Genomic DNA, 24,959 nt, shown 5'->3' on the forward strand with positions numbered 1-24,959 from the left:
ACAAATTAAATGAACTTAGAAATTGTAAAATGAAAGAATTATTTGCATGAACATTAACTTACTGTCATATTACTGTAATGACAATATTTCTGTTGCACAAATAGATGCCTCCACCAAAACCAAAGATGGTGACTTGCAGTGCCCAGTGCTCGGAAGTAAATTCTGCCTCATCTTTCTCTGGTGCATCAGGGCAAATTCTGAAGAAAGCAAAAATTTTAGATTCTCATGTCCCAAGCCTCAAAAGAAAGCATGCTGGTATAGTATAATAATTACTGTAAATGAAATTAATATCAGTGGCATGACTATTTATAAGTATGTCAGGAATCCATTTCTAGTAATTTTGAATAGTCAAGGCTGCTAATAACTACTTACAAAAATAAAATTTCAATCTTTGTAAAAGGAAAAGTCATGATAAATTCAGCAGTGCTTATTGTTACAAGAATTCAATGTTTTTCAGCATTACAAACAGGGAATCAAGATTATGTGCAGTGTTCAGTTCAAGTTGGTGTAGAGGAGGAGGGATAATTAAATTTGACTAAGAGGAGGTAGGGAAAGAGAGAAAGAAGTGTAGGTGCCACTTCTTGAGTCGGTAGTAAAGAAGGAAAATGCAAAGTTAGCATTCATTTCAAGAGGACTAGAACATAAAAGTATGGATGTACTGCTGAGGCTTTATAAGGTGTTGGTCAGACTTCATTTGGAATATGAGAAATTTTGGGCCCCGTATCTAAGGAAAGATGTGCTGGCCCTGGAGTGGGTCCAGAGGAGGTTCACAAAAATGATCCCAGGAATGAAAGGAGGAGGAATTTGATGTCTCTGGGCCTGTACTCAATGGAGTTCAGAAGGAGAAGGGGAGAAGCCTACCAGATACTGAAAGGCCTGGATAGAGTGGACGTGGAAAGGATGTTTCCATTGGTAGGAGAGCCTAGGATCTGAGGGCACAGCCTCAGAATAAAAGGACGACCCTTCAAAACTGAAATGAGGAGGAATTTCTTCAGCTAGGGAGTGATGAATCGGAGGAATTTGTTGCCCCAGAGGGCTGTGGAGACCGTCATTGGGTGTATTTAAGCCAGAAATTGATAAGATTAAATATTTATTTATTAGTTACATGTACATCAAAACATACAGTGAATGCGTCTTTTTGCATTACTGAGAATGTGCTGGGCGCAGTCCACAAGCGTCACCACTTTTCTGGCACCAACATAGCATGCCCACAGCTCCTAACCTTGTACATCTTTGGATTGTGGGAGGAAACCAGAGCACCTGGAGGAAACCCACGCGGTCACGGGGAGAACATACAAACTCCTTACAGACAGCAGCAGAATTGAACCCGGGTTGCTGGCGCTGTAATAGCGTTACGCTAGCTGCTACACTACTGTAAGGGGGTTAAGTTTTACGGGGAGAAGGCAGGAGAATGAGGTTTTAAAAAAAGTCAGCCATGATTGAATGACGAAGCAGACTTGATGGGCCAAATGGCCTAATTCTGCTCCTATATCTTATTATGAGCTTATGATGCATGGGTATACTCAGGAGAAAAGGATCATTTCTTGTAAATGTGTGAAAAATTACCTGACTTCCAATGAGGAGTGTGGGCTCTAATGGTCTATGTTAGGGTGTTGATTAGGAGATGCATGTGGGCTTTGATCACTAAAACAGTGCTAAAACTGTTCTACTGAATGGTTGGCTTCCAGTCAGTCAAGTCGAATTATTGGTTCTGTGCACCCTAAACACTTTGCATCTTGTTGGGAGAAGAAGCCATATTTAGGAAGAGGGTGAGGTATCTTTGGAGTTAGAATTCACTTTGGTATTGTGATTTGTAGTATTTCGGCTTCTTGGGTGTTTCTTCCTTTGATAGGCATGGGAAGTGATATAATCAGTTTAGAGATGAGAGATTGATGGCAAGGTCCAATTCTAATTTTTATGTGCTTCATGGGAGAGATTTATGTATTCAAGACTCGCGTCAACTGGGAGTTTAAACTTATGACTGGATTTTCTGATTTTACTCAAGTGTCATTGGGGATGGTGAGGTATGTTGGATGTCATGGGTCAGTTTTGTAATATTAGTTATAATTTGAGTACATTGGAAGTGAGGAAGTATGGGGCTGTGCTATTTTCATTGCTTTTTTGTTTGTGTGATGTAATTACAGGATATTGTGCTCTCCGGGGGGGGGGGGGGGGATTTCTTCCCCAATTTAATTTGAGTTTGCTCTATTGCAGATTTCCTTCTTGGGTGGGGGCTGGTTGGTTAAAGATATGATCTTGGGAGTGTGGTATACTACCTATGTTTCTACTTGCTTGTTTAGTATGATGTTTGGGTTGTTATTTTATAGTCAGCTTTTTGTAAAAGGTGCAGATACTGCTGAGTGACTTAGGGATGGGGGGAGGTGGGGTTCCTGTTGAGTATTTGACACATGCCATGTAGAGCTGTTCAGAATATTGCTGAAGTGATTTTGTGCAAAGTTTTTGCCACAAAAGTTGACCACAAACATTATTTGGCAGTTGCTGCAAATTTTGCTTTATTGCTTACTTAACTTTGGCTACCACTTCTAACAAGTGCTCGATTCTTACTCAAGTTATGAAAACAGGTAATTATCTTCTTGGTTGCAACTATTCCTTCAGATTGCCTTCCAGTAGGAACAGTTCCTATAAGGTCTCAATTATTTTTTAGCAAACAGTGGCAGTTAACTATCCTTTGCAAGTCCATGTTTACCAGAGTTCTGTTTGTTGTCGATATGGTTTCCCTTGCCAAACCACAATAGGCCTTGCAGACTAAATCACCATCAAAGGCCTTTCCTCTATACCTCCATCAAAGCAGAGCACGTGTGGGAACTCTCATAGGTTGGTGGATTAAATTGGAAGGCAATCTTGTGGGCTATGGATAGATGAAGGAATGGTGGGCATATCATGTGGGGAATGATCACACTCTCAAGGATCAGGCTGGATCACAGCAAGAATGCCATCAGCTGTTGAGGAAGGTGAGAAGCTTTAGATTTAGTCAGGTGAGGTATTCACTGATTATTCCATTTAGTTATTTATACTGGAAGAACTTGGCTACAATTGATTCATAAGTACAGATCTTCAGTGGTGACGTTCTCTGCTGCTGTAGCCTTTGTAGTATTTTTTGATATTTAATCTAGCTAATTACTAGCCAGTTGGTCTACTCTCAGTGATGAAAGATGCTGTCAACAGTGTTATCAAGTGATACTTGTTCACCAATAGCATGCTCACTGATGCCCAGTTATGGTTTTGCTAGGACCACTCGGCTTCACATCTCTTCACAGCCTTGATCCAAGTATGGACCAAAGAGCTGAATTTCAGGTGTGAGATGAGAGTGGCTGCGCTTGACACCAACAGAACATTTGACCAAGTGTGACATCAAGACCTCTGGTAAATCTAAAGTCATTGGACATTAGGGGAAAACACTCCAATGGTTAGATTCATACCTCATACAAAAGAATACGCCTGTAGTTGTTGCAGATCTACAATTCCAGCCCGAGGACATCACTGTAGGTGCTCCTCAGAGCATTGTCCTCAGCACAACCATCTTCAGCTGCTTCATCACCAACTTCCCTTCCATTACAAGGTCTGGAGTGAGGGTGTTCACCGATGATGGTGCAATTTAATTCAATTCCCAATTTGTCAGCAAATGAAGCAGTCCATGTCTGCAGACCCTGATTCCAGATAACATTCAAGCATGAGGTGATGTGGCAAGCAACATTCATGCAACAGAAGTGCCAGGCAATGTCTGTCTCCAGCAAAAGAGAGTCTAATTAACTACACGATATTCAATGATATTAACATCACTGATTCCCCACCATTAACTTTGAGCAGTCATCATCAATCAGAAACTCAATTGGACCAGCAATATAATTCATGCAGCTGCATTAACAGGTTAGCGGCCAGATATCCAGTGGTACGTGGTGTGCTTCCTGACACCCCAAAACTTTTCCATTTTCTAAACGGGACAAGTCGGCAGTGTGATGGAATGCTGTCAACTTGCTGGAAGCTCAATATCATCCAGAACAAAGTAGCTTGCTTGATACCCCGTCAACCACAATAAACATTCATTCCTTAAACCACTGGTGTACAGTGGCTGCATTGAAAATCACCTACAAAAGCCTCTCCAGCCAATCATCTAGGTTTCTCTGGAGGCACCTCCCAAACCCACAACTTCTACTACCAAGGAAAGCAAGGGCAGCAGAAGCATGGGGACACCACCACTCAAGTTATCTACAATTCACACACCATGCCAGCTTGAAATTACATTCCCATTCCTTTATTGTCATTGAGTCTAAAGCCTGGAACTCCCTACCCGATGGCAGTCTGGGAAGAGCTTCATTAGAAGGAAGCTGACCACCACCACCTCAAGGACATTTAGGGATGGGCAATAAATGCTGACCTTGCCAGTGGTACCCAGATCCAAAAAAATGAATATTTTGAAAAAGCTGCATTTTTTTTTCAGTACAGCATTTGAAAGACTGTGGTTTAATGAAGTGTTGTGTTTTTTTCTGTGCCAAGAGTGCAGTTTTTTCATCTAATGCCATTTTCATTGTTTAGAAGCATATCCATTTACACTTGGACAAGATAAACTATTGATTTGTCTTTTTTTTAATTATGAGGTGAATAACTCTTTCTCTATCCCTGAAAAAGGCTACTTAATTATATTTCTAAACAAATTATTGTAACTTTGTATGTTTTACTCAGATGAGCCTTCTGGGGAAGATGGTATGGCTAAGCTCTGCATTGAATATGAAAGAGACTCTGCAAGCACAAGAAAGAAACCCACGAGTCTCCTTGATGCTTTAGAACACAGTGAAATGAGGGCTGATGAAGGGATATCCCTGGGTGAGAAGAAGGTAGGATGTGTACTCGAGTGAAATATTTTGCAATACCATCTACACTTTAGCACCACGAATGTTCTCCATTATCCAGACTGTTTTTGTAAAACATTTCTGCAATTGGAACAGTTACCTTTTCCCGAGCATTTCCAAAAATTTCAAACTCTCCTTGAAATGTTAATTTTAACTGCTTGTATTTGGTATTGGTTTATTATTGTCACTTGTACCAAGGTACAGTGAAAAACTTGTCTTGCATATCGATTGTACAGGTCAATTCATTACACAGTGCAGTTACATTGAATTAGTACAGAGTGCATTGATAGAGTACAGGTAAGAACAGTACAGAGTAAAGTGTCACAGCTACAGAGAAAGTGCAGTGCAATAAGGTGCAAGGTCACAAGGTAGATCATGAGGTCATAGTCCATCTCACTGTATAAGGGAACCGTTCAATAGTCTTATCACAGTGGGGTAGAAGCTGTCCTTAAGTCTGGTGGTAGTGCCCTCAGGCTCCTGTATCTTCTACCCGATGGAAGAGGAGAGAAGAGAGAATGACCCGGGTGGGTGGGGTCTTTGATTATGCTGGCTGCTTCACCAAGACAGCAAGAGGTAAAGAGTCCAAGGAGGGAAGGCTGGTGTCCATAATGCGTTGGGCTGTGTCCACAACTCTCTGCAGTTTCTTGCAGTCCTGGGCAGAGCAGTTGCCGTACCAAGCGGTGATACATCCAGGTACTTCGGTAAGTGTTGGTGAGAGTCAAAGGGGACAAACCAAATTTCTTTAGCCTCCTGAGGAAGTAGAGGCACTAGTGAGCTTTCTTGGCTGTGGCATCTACGTGATTTGACAGGGACAGGCTGTTGATGATGTTCACTCCCAGGAACTTGAAGCTCTCAACCCTCTTGACCTCAGCACCATTGATGTAGACAGGTGCATGTACACCACCCCCTTTCCTGAAGTCAATGACCAGCCCTTTTGTTTTGCTGACATTGAGGGAAAGGTTGTTGTCATGACGCCATTTCACTAAGCTCTCTCTCTCCTTCCTTTCCTCCGACTCATCGCTGTTTGAGATACGGGCTACAATGGTGGTATTATCTGCAAACTTGTAGATGGAGTTAGAGCAGAATCTGGCCACACAGTCATGAGTGTATAGGGAGTAGAGTAGAGGGCTGAGGAGGCAGCCTTGTGGGGCACCAGTGTTGAGAATAGTCATGCAGGAGGTATTGCTGCCTATCCTCACTGATTGTGGTCTGTTTGTTAGAAAGTCAAGGATCCAGTTACAGAGGGAGGTGTTGACTCCTAGGTCTCGGAGTTTGGTGACAAGCTTGCTTGGGATTATTGTATTGAAGGCAGAGCTGTAGTCAATAAACAATAGTCTAACATAGGTATCTTTACTGTCCAGATGCTTCAGAGCTGAGTGTAGGGCCAGGGAGATGGTATCCGCTATAGACCTGTTTCGGTGATAGGTGAATTACAGTGGGTCCAGGTTGTCTGGGAGGCTGGAGTTGATGCGTGCCATGACCAGCCTCTCAAAGCACTTCATGATGGTGGATGTCAGAGCCACTGGTCAGTAGTAATTGAGGCATGTTGCCTTGCTTTTCTTTGGTACCTGTTTAATCTGTTATTTAATCAGGGCCATGAGTACAACATGCTTTTCTCTGAAGCTGCTCTAATGGATATCTGGGCGAGAACACTTCATTTGGTTTTCAACTGTTATGGTTACCAAGACAACTTTCTTTTCCTTTCTCTGTCAAATCTCTTCCCATCATTGTATTTGTACAGTCACCCTTCACCCAGCAATCCGTCTCTCCCCACCCTATGACAACCCAATAAGTCAACACTGAATACTTTGAAAAGTATTCCAATTAGTCTCACTCCCTAGCCCCTTTATCATAATCCTGCTAATGTTTCATCTTCAGATATTGTAGGAAACAAAAGGTCAAAGGAGATTTTGAGTGTAAAGTTACTAATATTAGTAAATGAAAAATATAGAAATTAATGTTACTATATTTTTAATTTAATTTACTAATGAAATGGCTGCTGGACCCAAATGCCCACATTATAAGATTCTAAGTGCCTACAGATGGATGCAATATATTCACCAGATGACCTGACATCAAAAGTGTGGAAAATGTTGGAATACATCAGCAAGGGAGTGGAAACAGGACATCTTGAAAATCACTGTCATAAGTTGAACAACATTGTGAAAGGCAAATAGTGTATCACAATCAAATAGGAATTTTTTGATGGTGTAATTAGTGGGAGTAAACCAAATGTGAATATGTCATTGGTTTACTCCCTAATTACATCTTCAAGAATACTCCTGTTATGATTTGTGATGGATTATTTTCCTGTCATAATGTTGTTCTTCTTATTCATAGGTCATTGGATTTTAATTGGTATTTGGATAACATGAAATATTTGACACATTGAAGGTTAAAGCATAAGATTAATGCTCTTACGGTGGGGCTGTTGTATTAATATTAATTTGATAGGTATAAACCATTTCTTCTTTGCAGTCCTTCAAAATAGAGGCTAACTTGAGTCAGTTCTTTGAGTTCTGAGGTGGCTGATGAAACTAATGTAATAACTATGAATTCTTCCATTGGTGGGGCAGAAGGTGGGTGATTGATCCACTTATGAGGTAGTGTATTCCTTCTGCCACTTATGCAGGACTTCTGTGTGCATCTAGCACATGAACTCTAGATTTCTCAATTCCAGCCCAAATGCTACTCCACTTTGAGTAGTTACTGGCCATGACTCAGTAAGGATGCTGCTTTTATTTGCAAGAAAGTATCCTTGAATCTTTTTCTTTTCTGTCCAGCAATTCCTGACAGAACTCAAAATAGACTGTCTGTTTTGGTGTCTGGTGTTGGGCATGTGAACAATGTGGCCAGCCCCAGCAGAGCTGACTGAGTGTAACTCAGACTTCATGGCTGTGGATGTTGGCCTAGAAGAGGACACTAACATTAGTTCACTTATCTTGAAGTGGATTTGAAGGATTTTGCAGAAACCTAGAAAATCGCTATGATTAAGCAGAGTCAACATCATAAAATTAAAACAGAAAATGCCAGGCCACACTGTATCTATGGGAAGAGAAACAGTTAATGTTGAAGAGTTAACATTGTTTTCTGAAAGGGGAGTAGTTTGTAACAAATCTACTACGAGTTTCGTCGGGGTGTGACTAGGGAAGTAAAACAAGTGGATTTGGATTTTCAAATGACATTTGGCAACATGACACATAAAAGGTTGATGTACAACATTGAGGTTCTTGGGTGGGGACATTGATGTCATAATGTTGGTGATGTCTTTCCATTGCTTTGAAGTGCCTGGAGAAAGATAAGATATTTATTAGTCACAAGATCACAAGACAAGGGAGCAGAAGCAGGCTATTTGGCCCATCGAGTCTGCTCCAAGGAAAGGGAAATAGAAATGAGAAATGGGGAATGGGGGAAGAAGAAGAAAAAAAAACTATTCTAATCCCAATTACCGGCCTTATCCCCATATCCCTTGATATCCTGACTATTTAGATATCTATCTATCTCCTCCTTGAACGCCCCCACTGATCTGGCCTCCACTGCTGTACGTGGCAAGGAGTTCCACAAATTCACCACCCTCTGGCTAAAGAAATTTTTCCTCATCTCTGTTTTGAAACTGTACCCTCTAATTCTAAGATTGTGCCCTCTGGTCCTGGACTCACCCACCAAGGGAAACAGCCTAGCCACATTTACTCTGTCCTTTCCTATCAATATTTTAAATGTCGCTATGAGGTCCCCTCTCATTCTTCTGTACTCCAGTGAGTACAGTCCAAGAGCCGACAAACGCTCCTCATACGTAAGCCCTTTCATTCCTGGAATCATCCTCGTAAATCTCCCCTGAACCCTCTCCAACGTCAACACATCCTTCCTAAGATGTGGGGCCCAAAACGGCGCACAATATTCCAAATGAGGCCTCACTAGTGCCCCGTAGAGCCTCATCAACACTTCCTTACTTTTATACACTATACCTCTCGAAATGAATGCCAACATAGCATTCGCTTTCTTTACCACCGATCTGACCTGGTGGTTAAACTTTAAGGTATCCTGCACGAGTACCCCCAAATCCCTTTGTACTTTCGTGCTTTGGATTTTCTCTCCTCCTAGATAATAATCTGCCCGCTTATTTCTGCTTCCAAAGTGTACAACTGCACATTTCCCTACATTGAATCTCATCTGCCATTTCCTTGCCTATTCTCCTAAACTGTCTAGGTCCCTCTGCAACCTTCCTATCTCTTCAATACTCCCTACTCCTCCCCCTATCTTGGTGTCATCCGCAAACTTAGCCACGAAACCATTTATTCCATCATCCAAATCGTTAATGTACAAGGTAAAAAGGAGCGGTCCCAACACCGACCCCTGCGGCACACCGCTAGTAACCGGTAACCAACCAGAACGAGATCCTTTTATTTCCACTCTTTGCTTCCTGTCAACCAGCCAATGCTCCACCCATTCTGTTATCCTACCCGTAATTCCATGACCTCTCATCTTATTAATCAGTCTCTTGTGAGGCACCTTATCAAAGGCCTTTTGAAAGTCTAAATACACAACATCTACCGCCTCTCCCTTATCCACCTTACCTGTGATTTCTTCAAAAAAACTCCAATAGGTTGGTCAGGCAGGATCTTCCCTTCACAAAACCATGTTGGCTAGGACCTATCCTGCCCTGCGCCTCTAGGTATTCCGTAACCCCGTCTTTGAGGATAGATTCCAGTAACTTTCCCACCACTGACGTCAGACTAATAGGTCTGTAATTTCCTTTATGCTGCTTCCCACCTTTCTTATACAACGGAACTACATTTGCGACCCTCCAGTCCTCCAGAATGTGTCTTTCTGCGTTACTGAGAATGTGCTGGGGGCAGCTGGCAAGTGTCGCCACACTTCGGGCGCCAACATGGCAATCCCATAGCTCCTAACCTATACGTCTTTGGAATGTGAGAGGAAACCGGAGCACCTGGAGGAAACCCATGCAGACACAGGGAGAACATACAAACTCCTTACAGACAGCGGCCGGAATTGAACCCAGGTCGCTGGTGCTGTAATAGCGTTACACTAACCGCTCCATTACTGTGCCGCCCTCGTATCTCAAAAGCTTAAAGGAAGGCAGGGATCGCCTTGGACTGGTAGACCATGAATTTTGTGCCAGGTTTGAGGTCTTGATCTTCAAACATCCTTTGCCTCAGTTGGCCAGAGGCTTAGCTGGCAAATGTAAGGCAATGGTGAATTTCATCATTAATGTCTGCCTTTGCCAGGAGGTGGCATCTAAGGTACATAAAGTGGTCCATGTTTTCCAGTGTTGTGACATGATCTGTATTGTTAGAGGACAGTGTTGACTAGTGAGGACGTTGGTAGACAACCCAGTCTTGTGGATGTTGACTATAAAGCCTATCCTCTCAAATGCTTCATTGTGTAAGTCGACAGTAATGTAGTGCTCTGACGGTGTACAAATGCAAACATAGCCTGCCCTAATGCAGCTTGACTACTGGGGTTGGGATAACCTTGGTATGCAGTTTGAACAGTTCTCCTTAGATCCACTCCAGTGGGAAGCTTGTTAGAGGTGAGATATGCCACTGCAGTGAGAAAGACTGAGGGTAATGACAAAGCCTTGCTTGACACTGGTCTGCACCAGTGTTGGCTGTGCTGTGGAGCATTGGTTAGAATCATGGCCTGCATGCTGCCATGAAGGAAGCGTAAGATGAAAAACAGATTTCTAAGCACAGCCCAAGTTGACAAGGATGCTCCACAGTCGACAGTCAAAGGAATAAGGAAAGGCCATTCAAAGTGGTTGGAGCTGCTCCACTCATTTCTCTCGGAATTGTCACTCTGTGAAGATCACATCCACTGTGCTTCTAGGTGGGAAGACTCCACATCAGAATTTGGGGAAGAATTCTTAGGCCACTGAGAGAAGCTGATTGAAGAGGACTTACGGGGGAGGTTCAATCTGCTCAGGAAGCAAGGAAAGAGATTACAGGTGACTGGATGACTGCAAATGTTGAACCCTTTTCAAGAAGGCCAGCAGTGAAAAGCCTGACAACTGCAGACATGTGAGCCTGTTATCAGTAGTAGGAAAACTAATGGAAAAAATTCTGAGGGGCATAATTAATGATCACTTGAAAAGGCAGGGACAAATCAAAGATCACCAGCATGGGTTTGTCAAGGACCTATCCTGTCTAACCAATATGATTTGAATTTTTCTGAAGAGGTAACAGTGTATTGATGAGGGCAGTGCAGTAGATGTGGTTTACATGGACTTCAGTAAGGTCTTAGACAAGGTCCCACATGGGAGACTGGTCCAAAAAGTTAGAACCCATGGGATCCAGGGCAAATAGGTAAATTGGATCTAAAATTGTCCTGGTGATAGGAAAAGAGGGTTATGGTAGAGGGTTGTATTTGTGATTGAATGCCTGTATCTTGTGGTGTTCTTCAGTGATCAGTGCTGGGACCCTTGCTGTTTGTAATATACATGAATGATTTGGATGTGGATATTGGAAGCATAATCAGGAAGTTTGCAAATGACACGAAGATTGTTGGAGGGTAGTTTTAGGTCACAGATTTGGTTTCAATGTGCTGATGAAATGTGTTGAGAAATGGCAGATGGAATTTAATTCAGATAAATGTAAGGTGATGCATTTTTGATGAGCTAGGACATACACCATGAATGGTAAGGTCCGAGGGAGCATTAAGCAACAGAGGGATGTTGGTGCACAAATCCAAAGATGTGAATGTGGCAGTGCAGGTAGATAACATGGTTAAGAAGACATACGATACTGGCCTTCATTAGTCAGGGCATCAAGGATGGAGTCACAGTAGAGTGCATCTTCAAAGGGCTGGTTGGAAGGAATACTGACTGTCCTTTGATCTGTTCTTTAGTGGATGAAGCCTTCGGTGTTTGGTTATTGATGGCCTTGATTGTGCTGAAGAACCCACTCGTGTCATGATTGTCAAGAAGCTGCTGTGTCTCTATCCAACGTCTGTTCTTTAGGTCACTAGCCTTCTGCTGGACCTCAGGCATCAAATGTCTATTGAGCTGTTTCTTTTCTCTTGAGGCTTAGTGCTATTTCTAATTCAACAAAAACGTGTTTGCAGTTAATTAGATCTGCCTGTCCTGGTGGTTCTCATCAAATTAGGTCCTGAGTGTTCTATCACAGCTGCTGATAGCAGCAGTCTTCAAGGAAGTCCAGCTGCTGTGGCAGAGGACCAACAAAGTTGTCTGTGAGCCATTGTCAGAGAAGAGTTACCTTTGTGAATTGATTTTCTTGTGAACATTTCTATTGCTACTTGTGTTTTGGAGCCAGATGAATCAAATAACAGTGCATTAGGTGATGATCAGCCCAGCAGTCATCAGAACTTGTCACAGCACAAATAATGTGGCCAATCATGTGGTCTTTCACTTGTGATGATGATACATGTATATTGTAACTAGTGCCAGTGTCTAGACCAGGGGGCATTTACCATGAAGTTGTGCTTATCTCTGATGAAACAAAGTGTCAGTTATGCCAAGTCTGTGCTCCAAGCATTTCATCAGGTGGAGGGTGCTGTTGGAGTGAGGCTTCTCAACTCCTTCCTGCAGATCACGCCTTGCCAGAGGGTTCTATCTTTTCCCAACCTGATGTTCATCTCCTAGGCGGATTATTGCATCTCCCACTGGATAGTTGGAATAAGCAAGTCATATTCAAATGCCAGGATGTAACCAGTGGAGGGCTGCAAGAGACTTCCTCTCAGCAAAATCTTACCTTAGTACTTCATATAGTCAGGTCTTTACTTTCAGCTCCTAGCTATTTTTTCTTATGGATTTGTTAACCAGACCTGCCATGTATCAGCATCGATAAGGAAGGTAACTGCAAAAGTACCATGTAAAGTTGTGGTCCTGTAGACTATTTAATTCAAGGTATCGGCTTTTGTACAATGCTGGGTGTCAATCTCAAATTGAGTTACTTATCAACCCTACAGTTGAAAGTAAAACTCTGAAGCAAAGCTGGAAATGCCTTGGGCTGAATTGTCTACCTACATACAAGTAGTATCTGCCCTGACTGTCTGTACTTGAGTCCCTCTGCAAACACCGTACAACAAAGCTCCCCACAGTTGGCTGGCTAATTGGTTCCCTGACTATGGCGTGGGTTGCTTAATCATCCAGCCCTTCTGTCAGTGGGGGCCTCCTCTTCTGGTCATCCAGACTCGACTGAGATTTATCAGTACATCGTGACTGCTAAATGACGGGAGACCTCTAGCTGAGTGAAACCCTGAGGAAGGGGATCTCTGACACTGGAGCCTGAGGTGGTGGAGGGTGTTGGGTTGGAAGGATGCAAGGTTGAGGAATTACTAAGTGGACATGAAAGGCAATACTCATCTGGGCCATGAGAAAGGAAACATGAATCAGAATCAATTAGGATAAAGGTGTCACTTAGCCATGGGGTAGGCAGCATACCATGTTTTAACAGGTGCCTGGGCCCCAGCCCCGACCTCATGCCAGTTCCTGGAAAAGGGTGTTCTATGTACAATAACCATTGTATTTTGTTCCATGAAGAATCAAAATTTCTGTGCACTATGACTCAGTCAAGGGGGATGTAATAGCGAACGAGAAAGGCAACATAGAGTTGGTGTCCAAACAATGAGTGATTTATTGAAACTCGTATGCACCAGGAGACCAGACAAAGCTGACCTACCCAATCACTATTTCGGGACAGCCTTGTACGTACATGATTACATAGAAAACTTAATTAACTAAGTTTTGATTGTTACATTTCTCCGATTACATCTTTACACAGACTTAATTGCATTAAAACTAGGTTATTCATTACAGAATAAAGCAAATATTCGTAAATCTAACTCAGTTAACAGCAAACCTAAGTTTCAGCCACAACAATTGTGGTGTGTTATGATGTGATCTTCAAGCCTCTGTATCTTGCTGCAGTTACAGCTGCATCCCACCTCTCTATGGATGAACCTTATCAGTGGTTCCCTGTTACCAAATCAGCACAAGCTACGTCTTATTTTACTAGTTATTAACTCTCTCTATTCCTAACCCTACAACAATGCCCCCTGTAGGCTCTTGGCCTAAAGTGGCCAATAGGGCCTACAAGTTTCCATCTCTAACAGTACCTCAGTTTGGCCTTCAAAGCTGCCCTCCCACTGACACCAATGCTTTACCTGGCATTGCAGAACGCACTCTAAGATAATAAAAGCCGTTAAAACAACCAGCTGTACAATAACAGGGTGGGAGTTAAGAAGAGTCCAGGGATGAATTTGTACATTCAAACCAATTCCAAATACTGTCCCAAAACGAGGGGTTCTCCAGAACCACTTTGGCCTCATTTTTGTGCATCCCATTGCTTGATGACTTCCTTGTCCTCCTGGATGGTCTTTTCCCAATCAGCCCCCTTTTGGACTCGTGTAACTCAATTACATGTCAGCGGGTTGCTTAGTGATATCCATGTTCCCTCATGGTATTTTGCAACATTGAGCACTCTCATAAGAGGGTACTTCTGATTGTCACCATGTCGGGGAGTACCATTGTGATATACAGTGAACTGCTCTCATTTTCGCAGTCTCCTGGGACATGATTAGTCAGAGTGAGATCCCAAATGTGGCACACGGGCTCCTTCACCCACCCATTCTTTCAACTGGTTGTCTGGCATCCAATCTGGGACTCCACGGCTTTCTAACTGTCGAATGTTTGCCCTGACTACAGACAAGAGCCAGGCAGCATATGTTGTACAAACTGCATCTTTACAGTGGCATGCAAAAGTTTGGGCACCCCTGGTCAAAATTTCTGTTACAGTGAATACTGCGAGTAAAAGGTGACCTGATTTCCAAAAGGCATAAAGTTAAAGATGACACATTTCTTTAATATTTTAAGCAAGATTACTTTTTTATTTCAATGTTTTACAGTTTTGAAATAACAAAGGAAAAGGGCCCAAAGCAAAAGTTTGGGCACCCTGCATGGTCAGTACTTAGTAACACCCCCTTTGGCAAATATCACAGCTTGTGAACACTTTCTGTAGCCACAGAATTCAGCGTCAGAAGTTTGCAAAGGAACATCTAAACAAGCCTGATGCAATTTTGGAAACAAGTCCTGTGGACTGATGAAGTTAAAATAGAACTTTTTGGCTGCAATAAGCAAAGGTATGTTTGGAGAAAAAAAGGTGCAGAATTTCATGAAAAGAACACCTCTCCAACTGTTAAGCATGGGAGTGGATCAATCATGCTTTGGGCTTGTGTTGCAGCCAGTGGCACGGGGAACATTTCACTGGTAGAGGGAAGAATGAATTCAGTTAAATACCAGCAAATTCTGGAAGCAAACATCACACCGTCTGTAAAAAAAAAACTGAAGGTGAAAAGAGGATGGCTTCTACAACAGGATAACGATCCTAAACACACCTCAAAGTCCATAATGGACTACCTCAGGAGGCACAAGCTGAAGGTTTTGCCAGGGCCCTCTCAGTCCCCCGACGTAAACATCATCGAAAATCTGTGGATAGACCTCAAAAGAGCAGTGCATGCAAGACGGCCCAAGAATCTCACAGAACTAGAAGCCTTTTGCAAGGAAGAATGGGTGAAAATCCCCCAAACAAGAATTGAAAGACTCTTAGCTGGCTACAAAAAGCTTTTACAAGCTGTGATACTTGCCAAAGGGGGTGTTACTAAGTACTGACCATGCAGGGTGCCCAAACTTTTGCTTCGGGCCCTTTTCCTTTTTTTGTTATTTTGAAACTGTAAAAGATGGAAATAAAAAAGTAATCTTGCTTAAAATATTAAAGAAATGTGTCATCTTTAACTTTATGCCTTTTAGAAATCAGGTCATCTTTTACTTAGCTATTCACACTAACAGAAATTTTGACCAGGGGTGCCCAAACTTTTGCATGCCACTGTATCATGGTGTTGAGTGTCACTATTCACTCTATCAATAACCTCGTTAGTTATACCCTCTAATGGCTGCAATAACTGAATAGTTTCTAAAAACTACTTCTGCCCCATGCTTCTTTATTCTACTGGCTTGTCCCAGATCACCATAATTTTGTCCTATGATCCCCTTCTACTTCTGCCGAAGGGAATTGACTTGTGAATCTATCTCTGTTATATCTAAAGTATTAACTGTGGATGTAGTTGCTGCATATCCTGCTCCTAATAATTCTATCAAACCCTTCTTCATTCTCCGCCTTTCTGTCCTAAACCCACTATGAGTAACTTGCCTCTAGAGTAAATGTTGGAAAAGGCGATGAGTGCCGTCTGCACACCAACTGAGGAGTTGCAAAGCAGTCAGGTTAACTACTTGTGACCTTTTCACAAGAATCTTCCAAAACTAATCCTATTCTCCACACCCCCTGCATCCTTCTGGCCTTTGCTACACTGTGGTGCTCTTGTGGTAACAGGGGACCCTCAGTCATTGATTCCTGAACAGAGCAACCCAGTCACGTTACTGTACACATTTCATTGCCATACTTAGGCACAAATGGTTCATTGGTCCCATGTCTAGGCATGGCAGATATTAACATGGGATTCCCCCTCTCATGTATGCCCATTCCCCACCAGATGTATAGTACAGGCACGGTAGCATAGTGGTTAGCATAATGCTTTACAGCGCCAGCGACCCAGGTTCAAATCCGGCCACTGTCTGTAAGGAGTTTGTACGTTCTCCCCATGTCGAAATTGTGGTGAATTTGTGGAATTCCTTGCCAGGTACAGCATTGGAGGCCAGATCATTGGAAGCATTTAAGGAAGAAATAGATAGATATCTAAATAGTCGGGGTATCAAGGGATATGGGCATAAGGCCAGAAATTGGGGTTAGAATAGTGTGGTTTATTTCGCACCTGCCCCCCCCCCCCAAATTTCTCATTTTCCCTTTCCCTTGGAGCAGACTTGATGGGCCGAATGGTCTACTTCTGCTCCCTTGTCTTGTGATTTTGTGATGTCTGTGTGGGTTTCCTCTGGGTGCTCCGGTTTCCCCTCACATTCCAAAGACGTACAGGTTAGGAAGTTATGGGCATGCTATGTTGGCACCAGAAGCATGGCGACACTGTGGGCTGCCCCCCAAATCACTACGCAAAAGATGTATTTCACTGTGTGTTTCGATGTACATGTGACTAATAGAGATCTTATGTCCCCCCTAGCGCCATGCAAATTTCAAGTGTCCACTGCATGCTATCATGTCCCCCAAGTAAAATCGCATACCACTGGTACACTCTGCCAATGGTCATTCTTTGTTATTTCCTTGATTTACAGTATGTATTTTACTTGTGGTTAAAAGAGAGCTCAAAAGGGTGACGCATTCAATTATCCAAATTCTTCTGGGCAAAGCTCATTGGGCTCTATTGTCTACTATTCCTGTAGAAATACATTTGCATGGTCAAATCATTCCCACCCAAGGTATCTCTCTTCAGGTGGGACTAGTGCTTCCATTTCAGTCCTTCCTTAGTTTCCACCAGGGCACACATCTCTCCAATCAAGATTGCCATAAATGGTCCCATCAATCTAGGTTATAATCCTGGTTTTGCTGGTGCAGCCTTAATCATTACCTTACCTCCTGCTTCTGGCATGTTCGCCTTCACCTGGGCATTCTCGTGCCCCCAGTCTCTCACTCTCTGCCTATCAATGACTTCCCCTTTTAGATCATGCAAACAAATGGTCAACTCCCGTACAAACCGAATAATCTGGCCCTTACCATTACAGCTTTCTGGTCCTCCAGTAATCACATCCTCCGGTAGTTGCATGGCCTGTCCTGTCCTGTCATTGATTCAAAAGGTGTAAATCCTGTCTCACGACTAGGGCTCGCTCATAATTTCATCAATACTGCCGGTAAGAACCAAGTCCAGCTTTCCCCAGCCTGCAGTAAGGCCTTGGTTAGGCTCCCTTTTAGAGTATGATTCATTTTCTCAACCATGCCAGAACTCGGTATGCAATGTGAAACTTCTCCTTGGCCCCTAACAACACCCTCTTGATTACCTTCCCAGTAAAGTATGTCTCTTGATATGAGTCAATGCTGGCCGGTACTCCCCACCTAGGTTATTGCCTCTCAGCCAGCACACGGGCTAGTTTCTCAGCAGAGCAGTCTCAACATGGGATTACTTCCACCCACCTCGTGAAGCAATCAATGATCACCAAACAATACCGTTTACCCCTGGATTGGCATAATGGCCCTGTGAAGTCCATCTGAAGTTGCTCCCACGGGCCTTTAGGCCGTGGCTGATGCCCTAGTTGGATATTAGGTGCTTGCCCCAATCACACAGAGCATATTATACATTGCTGGCAGAATTTGGCAATGTCTCTCCTCATTCCTGGCCACCACCAGCACCTGTCTAGCTGGGACCTCATCTTAATCCCACCCAATGTGGGCTAAACCACAGTAGGTTTTCAACTATGTATGCCTGATGCACTCTGGGGCTACCATGCGTACATTGATCATCTTACCACATCCCATCTTCCTTCTGCACTACTCCTGCCTGTTACCAAATCTGCTTTTCCTCTGACGATGCCTCTTCTTGTATCGCCTTTAAATCTTCCTCCTTTGCCTCCCTGACCATCACTATCTCTACTGGCACTGGGCCAGACTCTTCCACAATTGGCTTAGCTGCCTGACCAGCAAATGCATTTCCCCTTTGCTCAGGGGTGTCTACCCCTTTGTGCGCCTTAATCTTTATCACTACTGTTTTGCAGCTTCCACTAACTCCTTCATCTCCATGTTGTTCATGTCCTTCTGACGAGCTCACATACCCTCTCCTTGCCCAGGCTGCTATCTAATCATGTACTACTCCAAAAGCATACCTGCTGTCTGTGTGAATGTTCACATTCTGTCCCTTTCCTAACCATAGGGATGCTGTTAACGCTTTTAGTTCTGCGACTAACCCTAACCCTAACCTGTAGCCTGGGAGTTTTCCTCCTGCCATTCAGTTCCCCCTTTTATCCATCCTGTACCATCAAACTGGCTGGGTTAACCAAACTATCCTTTATCATCTATACATGCTTGTCAGCAGGTAATGATACTGCCTCCCATTTCACTCGCCTGCTGTCAGATACTGCCTGCAGTTTCCCTCTCTCCAGGAGAGTGACTATGCTCTGAGACGTATGCAAGATTATCTGACCCATCAGAGTAATAGGCTCCGATGCTCCGACAGCCCAGGTTGCACAATCTATTGCTTGCACACACTGACACATTCCTGCAACTTCGGGGCCTTGTTCTACAGAATAATATGCTACAGGCTGCAACTTGTCACCATGTTCCTGACGTACAACAGCAGTATAAAATTCTCCCTGATTATCACAAAAAAGATGCAATAGTCTCTTCATGTCCAGCAACTAAAGTTTGCTTTAGACACGAGAAAGCCTGATCTACCTCTGGCGTCCATTCCATCTGCTTTTTGCCCTGCCTCCCCCCCTTACAAGAGCTTGCAGAGGTTCAACAAAATTGTGACAGTAATTTAGGAGCCCCAAAGTCTGACAGACTCCCTTCACTGTGTATGGGCAGGGGAGTTTAAGAATTACTGCTTTACGTTCCTTGGGCATTACTTTCTCGCCCTACCTAATCTTGTGTCCCAAATACTCCACCTCAGGCTGACCGACCTGTACTTTGGGGGGGTTTACTTTTAGACCCGTATTCTCAATAATTTGTAGAGTCCTCGAAACCACCCGATGTGGTCTTTCTTTCCCAAGATGCAATTAAAATATCATCACATATTGCAAAATGCTGCTGCTGGTATCTGCCAAGGGGATTTGGGCAACTATCTTAGCCTTACATTGATGGAAAATGGCAGGGCTGTTATGGAAACCCTGGGGCAGCCTTGTCCAAGTGTCCTGCTGTCCCTGAACAGTAAAAGCTAGCTTATCCTGACTATCAGCATGTACTGGGATTGACCAAAAACCATTTGGACAACAAAAATGTCCTGTTCCAGCCTCAGGCCTTTCAAAATGATAGATGGATCTGCTACTATAGGATATTCTTGAGTGGCATATTTGTTCAAGGAGGTGTAATCAATTGTCGGCCGGTAGGACCCATCTGGCTTATGTACCGGCCAGATAGGGGAATTCGAATGGGAAATGGTAGACCGGATTATTCCTTGTTTCTTAGTTCTGTGACTACCTTTACCACTGCAGTTTCTGCTCCCAGTTTGATGGGATACTGTCTACAGGGTGGGTGTGATGGGTGCTCTCTCCAAACGGACGTCATATCATCAAGGTCACAGTCCTGTATGTGAGTGGCCCACACCTGGGGGTATGTTTTGACGATAATACCCCATACTCCGACCACTGCCCACTCAGCCTTTAAGGCCGCAACTCGTGGCATACATAAATCATCCCTACTCCCCTTCCACCACCAAGGGCAAGCCCACATTCCCCAAATCATTTTAGTTGTACTTGCCTTAATTATAGCTCCCAGGCATTCCAACAGATCCATGCCGATGCCTTTGTGATTGTCACAAACTCGTATACGTACAGCAGTGCTCATGTCCTCAATCTGTATCGGACAGGTTCACTTAATTGAGCAAGCATGGATCCATCCCCACACCCCCATAACGAGTTGTAGTTTTACTTGTAATGAGCAAGTCAAGATTCGTCATGGATATTAAGGCCCCAGTGTCATCCAACATAATGGACGACTGGCCCCCTAACAGCACATTGACAAACATGCTGGGGTCCCCACCCTTCCCGCCGAAGGCTGATACTTGTCATTTCATCAGGAATCATTTCAAATCCTCGGCGGAGATCTGGAAGATGGGTCCCGTTCTGCTATCAGTGAAGTAGAGTGGTGATCCTCAACTTGCTGGGTCCACAATCCTTGTCCCGCCTTCCCTCCGCCTTTGAACCAACAATTGTCCTGACTATGTCCTGCTGTGCCTAATTTGTCCTCTTCCCCTGTTCTTACAATCCCAGGTCATGTGCCCCTTCCTTCCACACCTGGAACATTCCACATCACCTTGCCTGTCCTGCCTCAAAGCTGCCACTAGGGATGCACATTCTCCTGTTTCTTCCCCTCTCTGCCTCTGCTTCCATTGCCCAGTTAAGAATTTAGTTAAACACAAGACCCACAAGTAATCCCATCTTTATTAGTTGGGTCAGATATGGACCCATTCCATCTTTCAGAAGTTGTAAGAAGACGTCATCGTCCCGCTAGGGTCCCTTTAGGCAACCATGTTGCTCGTACACTTGATACTTTTTCTCAACTTTCTCCTTTGGACCTTGCTTAATTAAAATGTCCTTGGTCCAGTTTGCCCGACCCTTACCTATCACATCCTTAACTGCCTCGGTAAAGTCCCCCAGTTTGTCCTCTGGGGATTTGTTTCTCCCTTTGAGCCAAATCTTATTTTGGACATTGTCGGGCAGCTTGTACCAGACCTGCGTGAGAATTTAGCCTTCAAAAGGAGGTGTAAATGATCAAAAGTCAAATGATGACCCTCCTTTAATTCTTCAACCTTTTGCCAAAAAATCACATTATCATTGTTATGTTTAACAGAGGCCAATTCATTTAGCAACATCTGTTTCTCCATTGCTGTAAAAGGTTCTTCCACCCTGGATTCTGTAGTCTTATTCCCTTTGGTCTTCCAGACGATCTGGAGGGATACTAGCTGTGAGGCATCCACTGCTGCTTCATTATACGGTGGAGGTGATCATTCTTTTTTTCTTGTGAGTTCCATACTCCTAAACTGCAGTAGCCAGATCGTTCCAATCTACATTGTTTTCTGTGGGTGCACTTAACTTGCGCTACTTATTATTCGCCCCAGTGTCGGGGGGTTCTGAACTTGTTTAGTGGTCGCTACTCTGTGATGGTTGCGCATTAAAGCTGTTGATACTATATGGCCATTTTGTATTTACGCTTGTCCCTTCCACCAAGTAATTTGCTTGAGGATTGTTCCATCTGGATCGTAACTCTTATTAACCATTTTTTGTATCATCTTATGGTTGCGGTGCGCTACCATCTGTACGAGGGATCTTTCTGGTTCCCACACTACTTTGCCAGTCTCCTCCAGCTTCTTTCTCCGCCATGGCCATACCTTATTGTGACTGCAATTCCAGCTACCCGAGCCTATGTCTCAAAATAGAGTTGGGTAGTCAATCAATTTCCCACCCGAACCTTGTCCACCAGTTACCCAGGCACCCCAATCCCTCGTTCCTCTGACACCGAACTCCTCACGCTCCAAAGTCTCTTTTTACCACAGCTTATGGTGGCATCTACTAGGAGGTGATCCCCTAACCCAACGGGGTGGTATTTTAAATGTACTCACCCAACCAGGAGCCTCATAGTCACTTGCGATCCAGGGAGGTATCCTGCCAACTATGCCAAATTGTAGGAGTGAACGAGAAAGGCAACGTGGAGCTGATGTCCAAACAACTAACGATTTATTGAAACTTGTATGCACCAGGAGACCAGACAAAACTGATCTACCTGAACACTATTTTGGGACACCCTTGTATACCTCTCCGCATACCTGATTACACAGAAAACTTAATTAAGTTTTGATTGTTACGTTTCTCCGATTACATCATTACGTGGACTCGTTACAGAATGAAACACTTAATTATCCATAAGTCTAACTTTAGTTAACAGCAAACCTAAGTTTTGGCCACAACAATAGTAGCATGCTATAACATAATCATCAAGCCTTTGTACCTTGGTGCAGTTACAGCTGTATCCCATCTCTCTATTGTTGAGCCTTATCGTAGGTTCCCTGATACCACATCAGCATTTATCCTATTTTACTAGTTATTAACCCTCTATTCCTACCCCTACAACAGAGGATGTACCATATTTGGTTCGCAGTATAGGCTGTTCCCTGGTTATGAGCAGGTTCCGTTGCATATAAAACCATTTTTTTTAAATTATCATTTTTCTCCTTGCCTTTCAATAACACAAACATTAAGTGAAATAAAGCCACCAGCATTCTTTGCTACTTTACTTGAGTGGCCATTCTTCACGTGTAAGTGAGGTAATGTGACTGTGGAAGCCTTAGCAATATCTACACATGCATTTACAGAAGGAGATCGTTGGAAATGGGCGCCTTAGCAGACTACCTAAGAAGGGTGTGATGGCTTAGTTGCTGAGTATATTGAAGATAAAGATCAGTAGACTTTTAGACCTTAAAGGAATTGATAGATATGGGGGTAGTACAGAAAAGTACCAGATGTTAAAGGATCAGTCATCTGACTGACAGAACAGGCACGAGGGATAAAATGGCCTACTACTCTTTTTTGAATGTTCTTAAGCTCTTTTTACATTTAGTAGCTCATAAGCATTGAAGTGAATTGTAGCATCCTTGCTGTCATCCAAATTAAGATCAGCACAGAAAGGTGATCGAGTTCAGGGCTTTCCCAACAGCAGAGTTGCACTTAATTTTAATTAATCATAATCCTAGTGGATTAACTTTTGGTAGAAAACAATATGGAATTTAATGTATTTATTTAATTGTTTTTGATACCAGATGGATCTGCATTTATAATTATGTTCTTGTGGTCATTCTCATTGTGCCAATTTGACACGTTGAATTCATTCACTGCAGTTTTCTTCCAGTTGCTTTTAATTTAGCTCTTCTACTTTTGAATTTTTGTCATCCTGGGTGAGTTGGTGACATTTGACAATGAATCTGAAGTTGTGTTTTGAAGACCATTAAAAGCTGGAAAGCAGGTTGGGGGAGGGGGAGGTGGCCTAAGTGTTGACATGTGCATGCAAGGGCAGTCATGTAACTTCTCTTCCCACAACCCCCAACAACCCAGGAGCACTTTAAGACCAGTGCGGCACAAAAACTCGCTGAGAGAACAGCCTGTTGAATGTGGGAGCTCATCAAGGTCACCATAAATTACTGGGTGGCGCACACTACAATTGCAGCAATGTGAGTGGCACGTGTTGGGCATTGGGTCAGATGTAAAGCCATTTCTCTTAGCTACAATAAATGGTAACATAATTAAAAGAGATGGAAATTGCATTAAAGTGGCACTTGTTGCATCATGAGTGAATTACTTCTAAAGATTCATCACCTTTTGCTTTATAGGTGAATGTGACATTGTTAATTTTTTTCATATTTCTTTAGGCAGTTAAGATGACAACTACATCACTTAAGCATCAGAGTGGAGAACAGAAAGGAGGCAGGAAAAAAATCACCCTTGTGAATAGTTATGTACGTATGTTTGTAATTCCATGCATTATTTTCAAATTTCTTAATTAACCTAGATTTGGGGTACTGAGCAGCATTTTAAAGTTTGCAGGTGACAGAAAACTTGTCAGAGTATTAGCTAGTGAGGATGACAGCGACAAGGTGGTATAAGGCCAGAAACATACCAGATGGAGTTCAGTCTGGGGAAATGTGAGGTGATGCACTTTTGGAAGAGTATTATCCAAAGGCATAATGCTGTAAATGAGTGTAGGTGAACAGAGTTCTAGTTGCCAATCTTTACAAATGCCAAGGCAAGTTAATAAGGTGATCTGAAATGCATATAGGCTGCTTGAGTTTTATAAATAAAGAAGAGGAACATAAAAGACCACACTAGAACTTAAAATTACTGGTTAGCCCTCAGTATTGTAGACTAACTCAGGAAACCACACTGCAAAAGAGTTGTAAGGATCACAGAAAGGTTACAAAGTAAACATGAGGAACAAATCATTACGAGAAGTAGAAAAAGTTAGTACTGTCCTCCTTAGGACAGAGAAGGTTGAAAGGTGGCCAGATAGAGAACTTCAAAGTAATGAACTGTTTCAATAGAGCTGAAAGAGAAAGCTATCCCCTCTGGTTAATTACATCAATAATAACCAGATGTCATGGATTCAATACCAAAAGCTCCTGAAGGGAGAGGAGAATTGTTCTTTTACACTGTTTGGATCTGGAATATCCAACCTGAGAAGGTGGAGGAAGCTAATTCAGAAAGTGAATTGCACAGGGATGTTTGGTCATAACATCCCGGGTTATGACCAAAAATGAGGTGGTGGCTGGAAGCAATTCTGCACTTTCAAAGAGCCACTGGAAGTGGGTGAATAGCCTCTTCTTGGAAAGTAAAATCCATGATTCTATTTCTCAAGCTTTTTGACCATTTAGTGCTCCAGATTCCTCAAGAGAAACAGCACACTTTCCATTTGCTGGCCGTTCCATGAAATCTTCTTTGAAATGAATTCTGAGTATTTG

General features: G+C 43.1%; 1 protein-coding gene across 5 annotated transcripts in view; it reads left to right on the plus strand.

Moving 5' to 3' along the window:
* rtel1 (regulator of telomere elongation helicase 1) overlaps nucleotides 1-24,959 on the plus strand; it is a 111,868-nt gene that overhangs the window by 64,601 nt on the left and 22,308 nt on the right. For all 5 annotated transcript variants that reach the window (XM_052031146.1, XM_052031144.1, XM_052031143.1 and 2 more), the window contains exons 26-28: nucleotides 105-255; nucleotides 4,702-4,853; nucleotides 23,874-23,960. In XM_052031146.1, coding sequence (XP_051887106.1) covers nucleotides 105-255; nucleotides 4,702-4,853; nucleotides 23,874-23,960 — 390 coding nt within the window. The remainder of the gene's footprint in view (nucleotides 1-104; nucleotides 256-4,701; nucleotides 4,854-23,873; nucleotides 23,961-24,959) is intronic.

The sequence above is a fragment of the Pristis pectinata genome, chromosome 16, assembly GCF_009764475.1.
Source record: "Pristis pectinata isolate sPriPec2 chromosome 16, sPriPec2.1.pri, whole genome shotgun sequence".
Taxonomy (NCBI): domain Eukaryota; kingdom Metazoa; phylum Chordata; class Chondrichthyes; order Rhinopristiformes; family Pristidae; genus Pristis; species Pristis pectinata.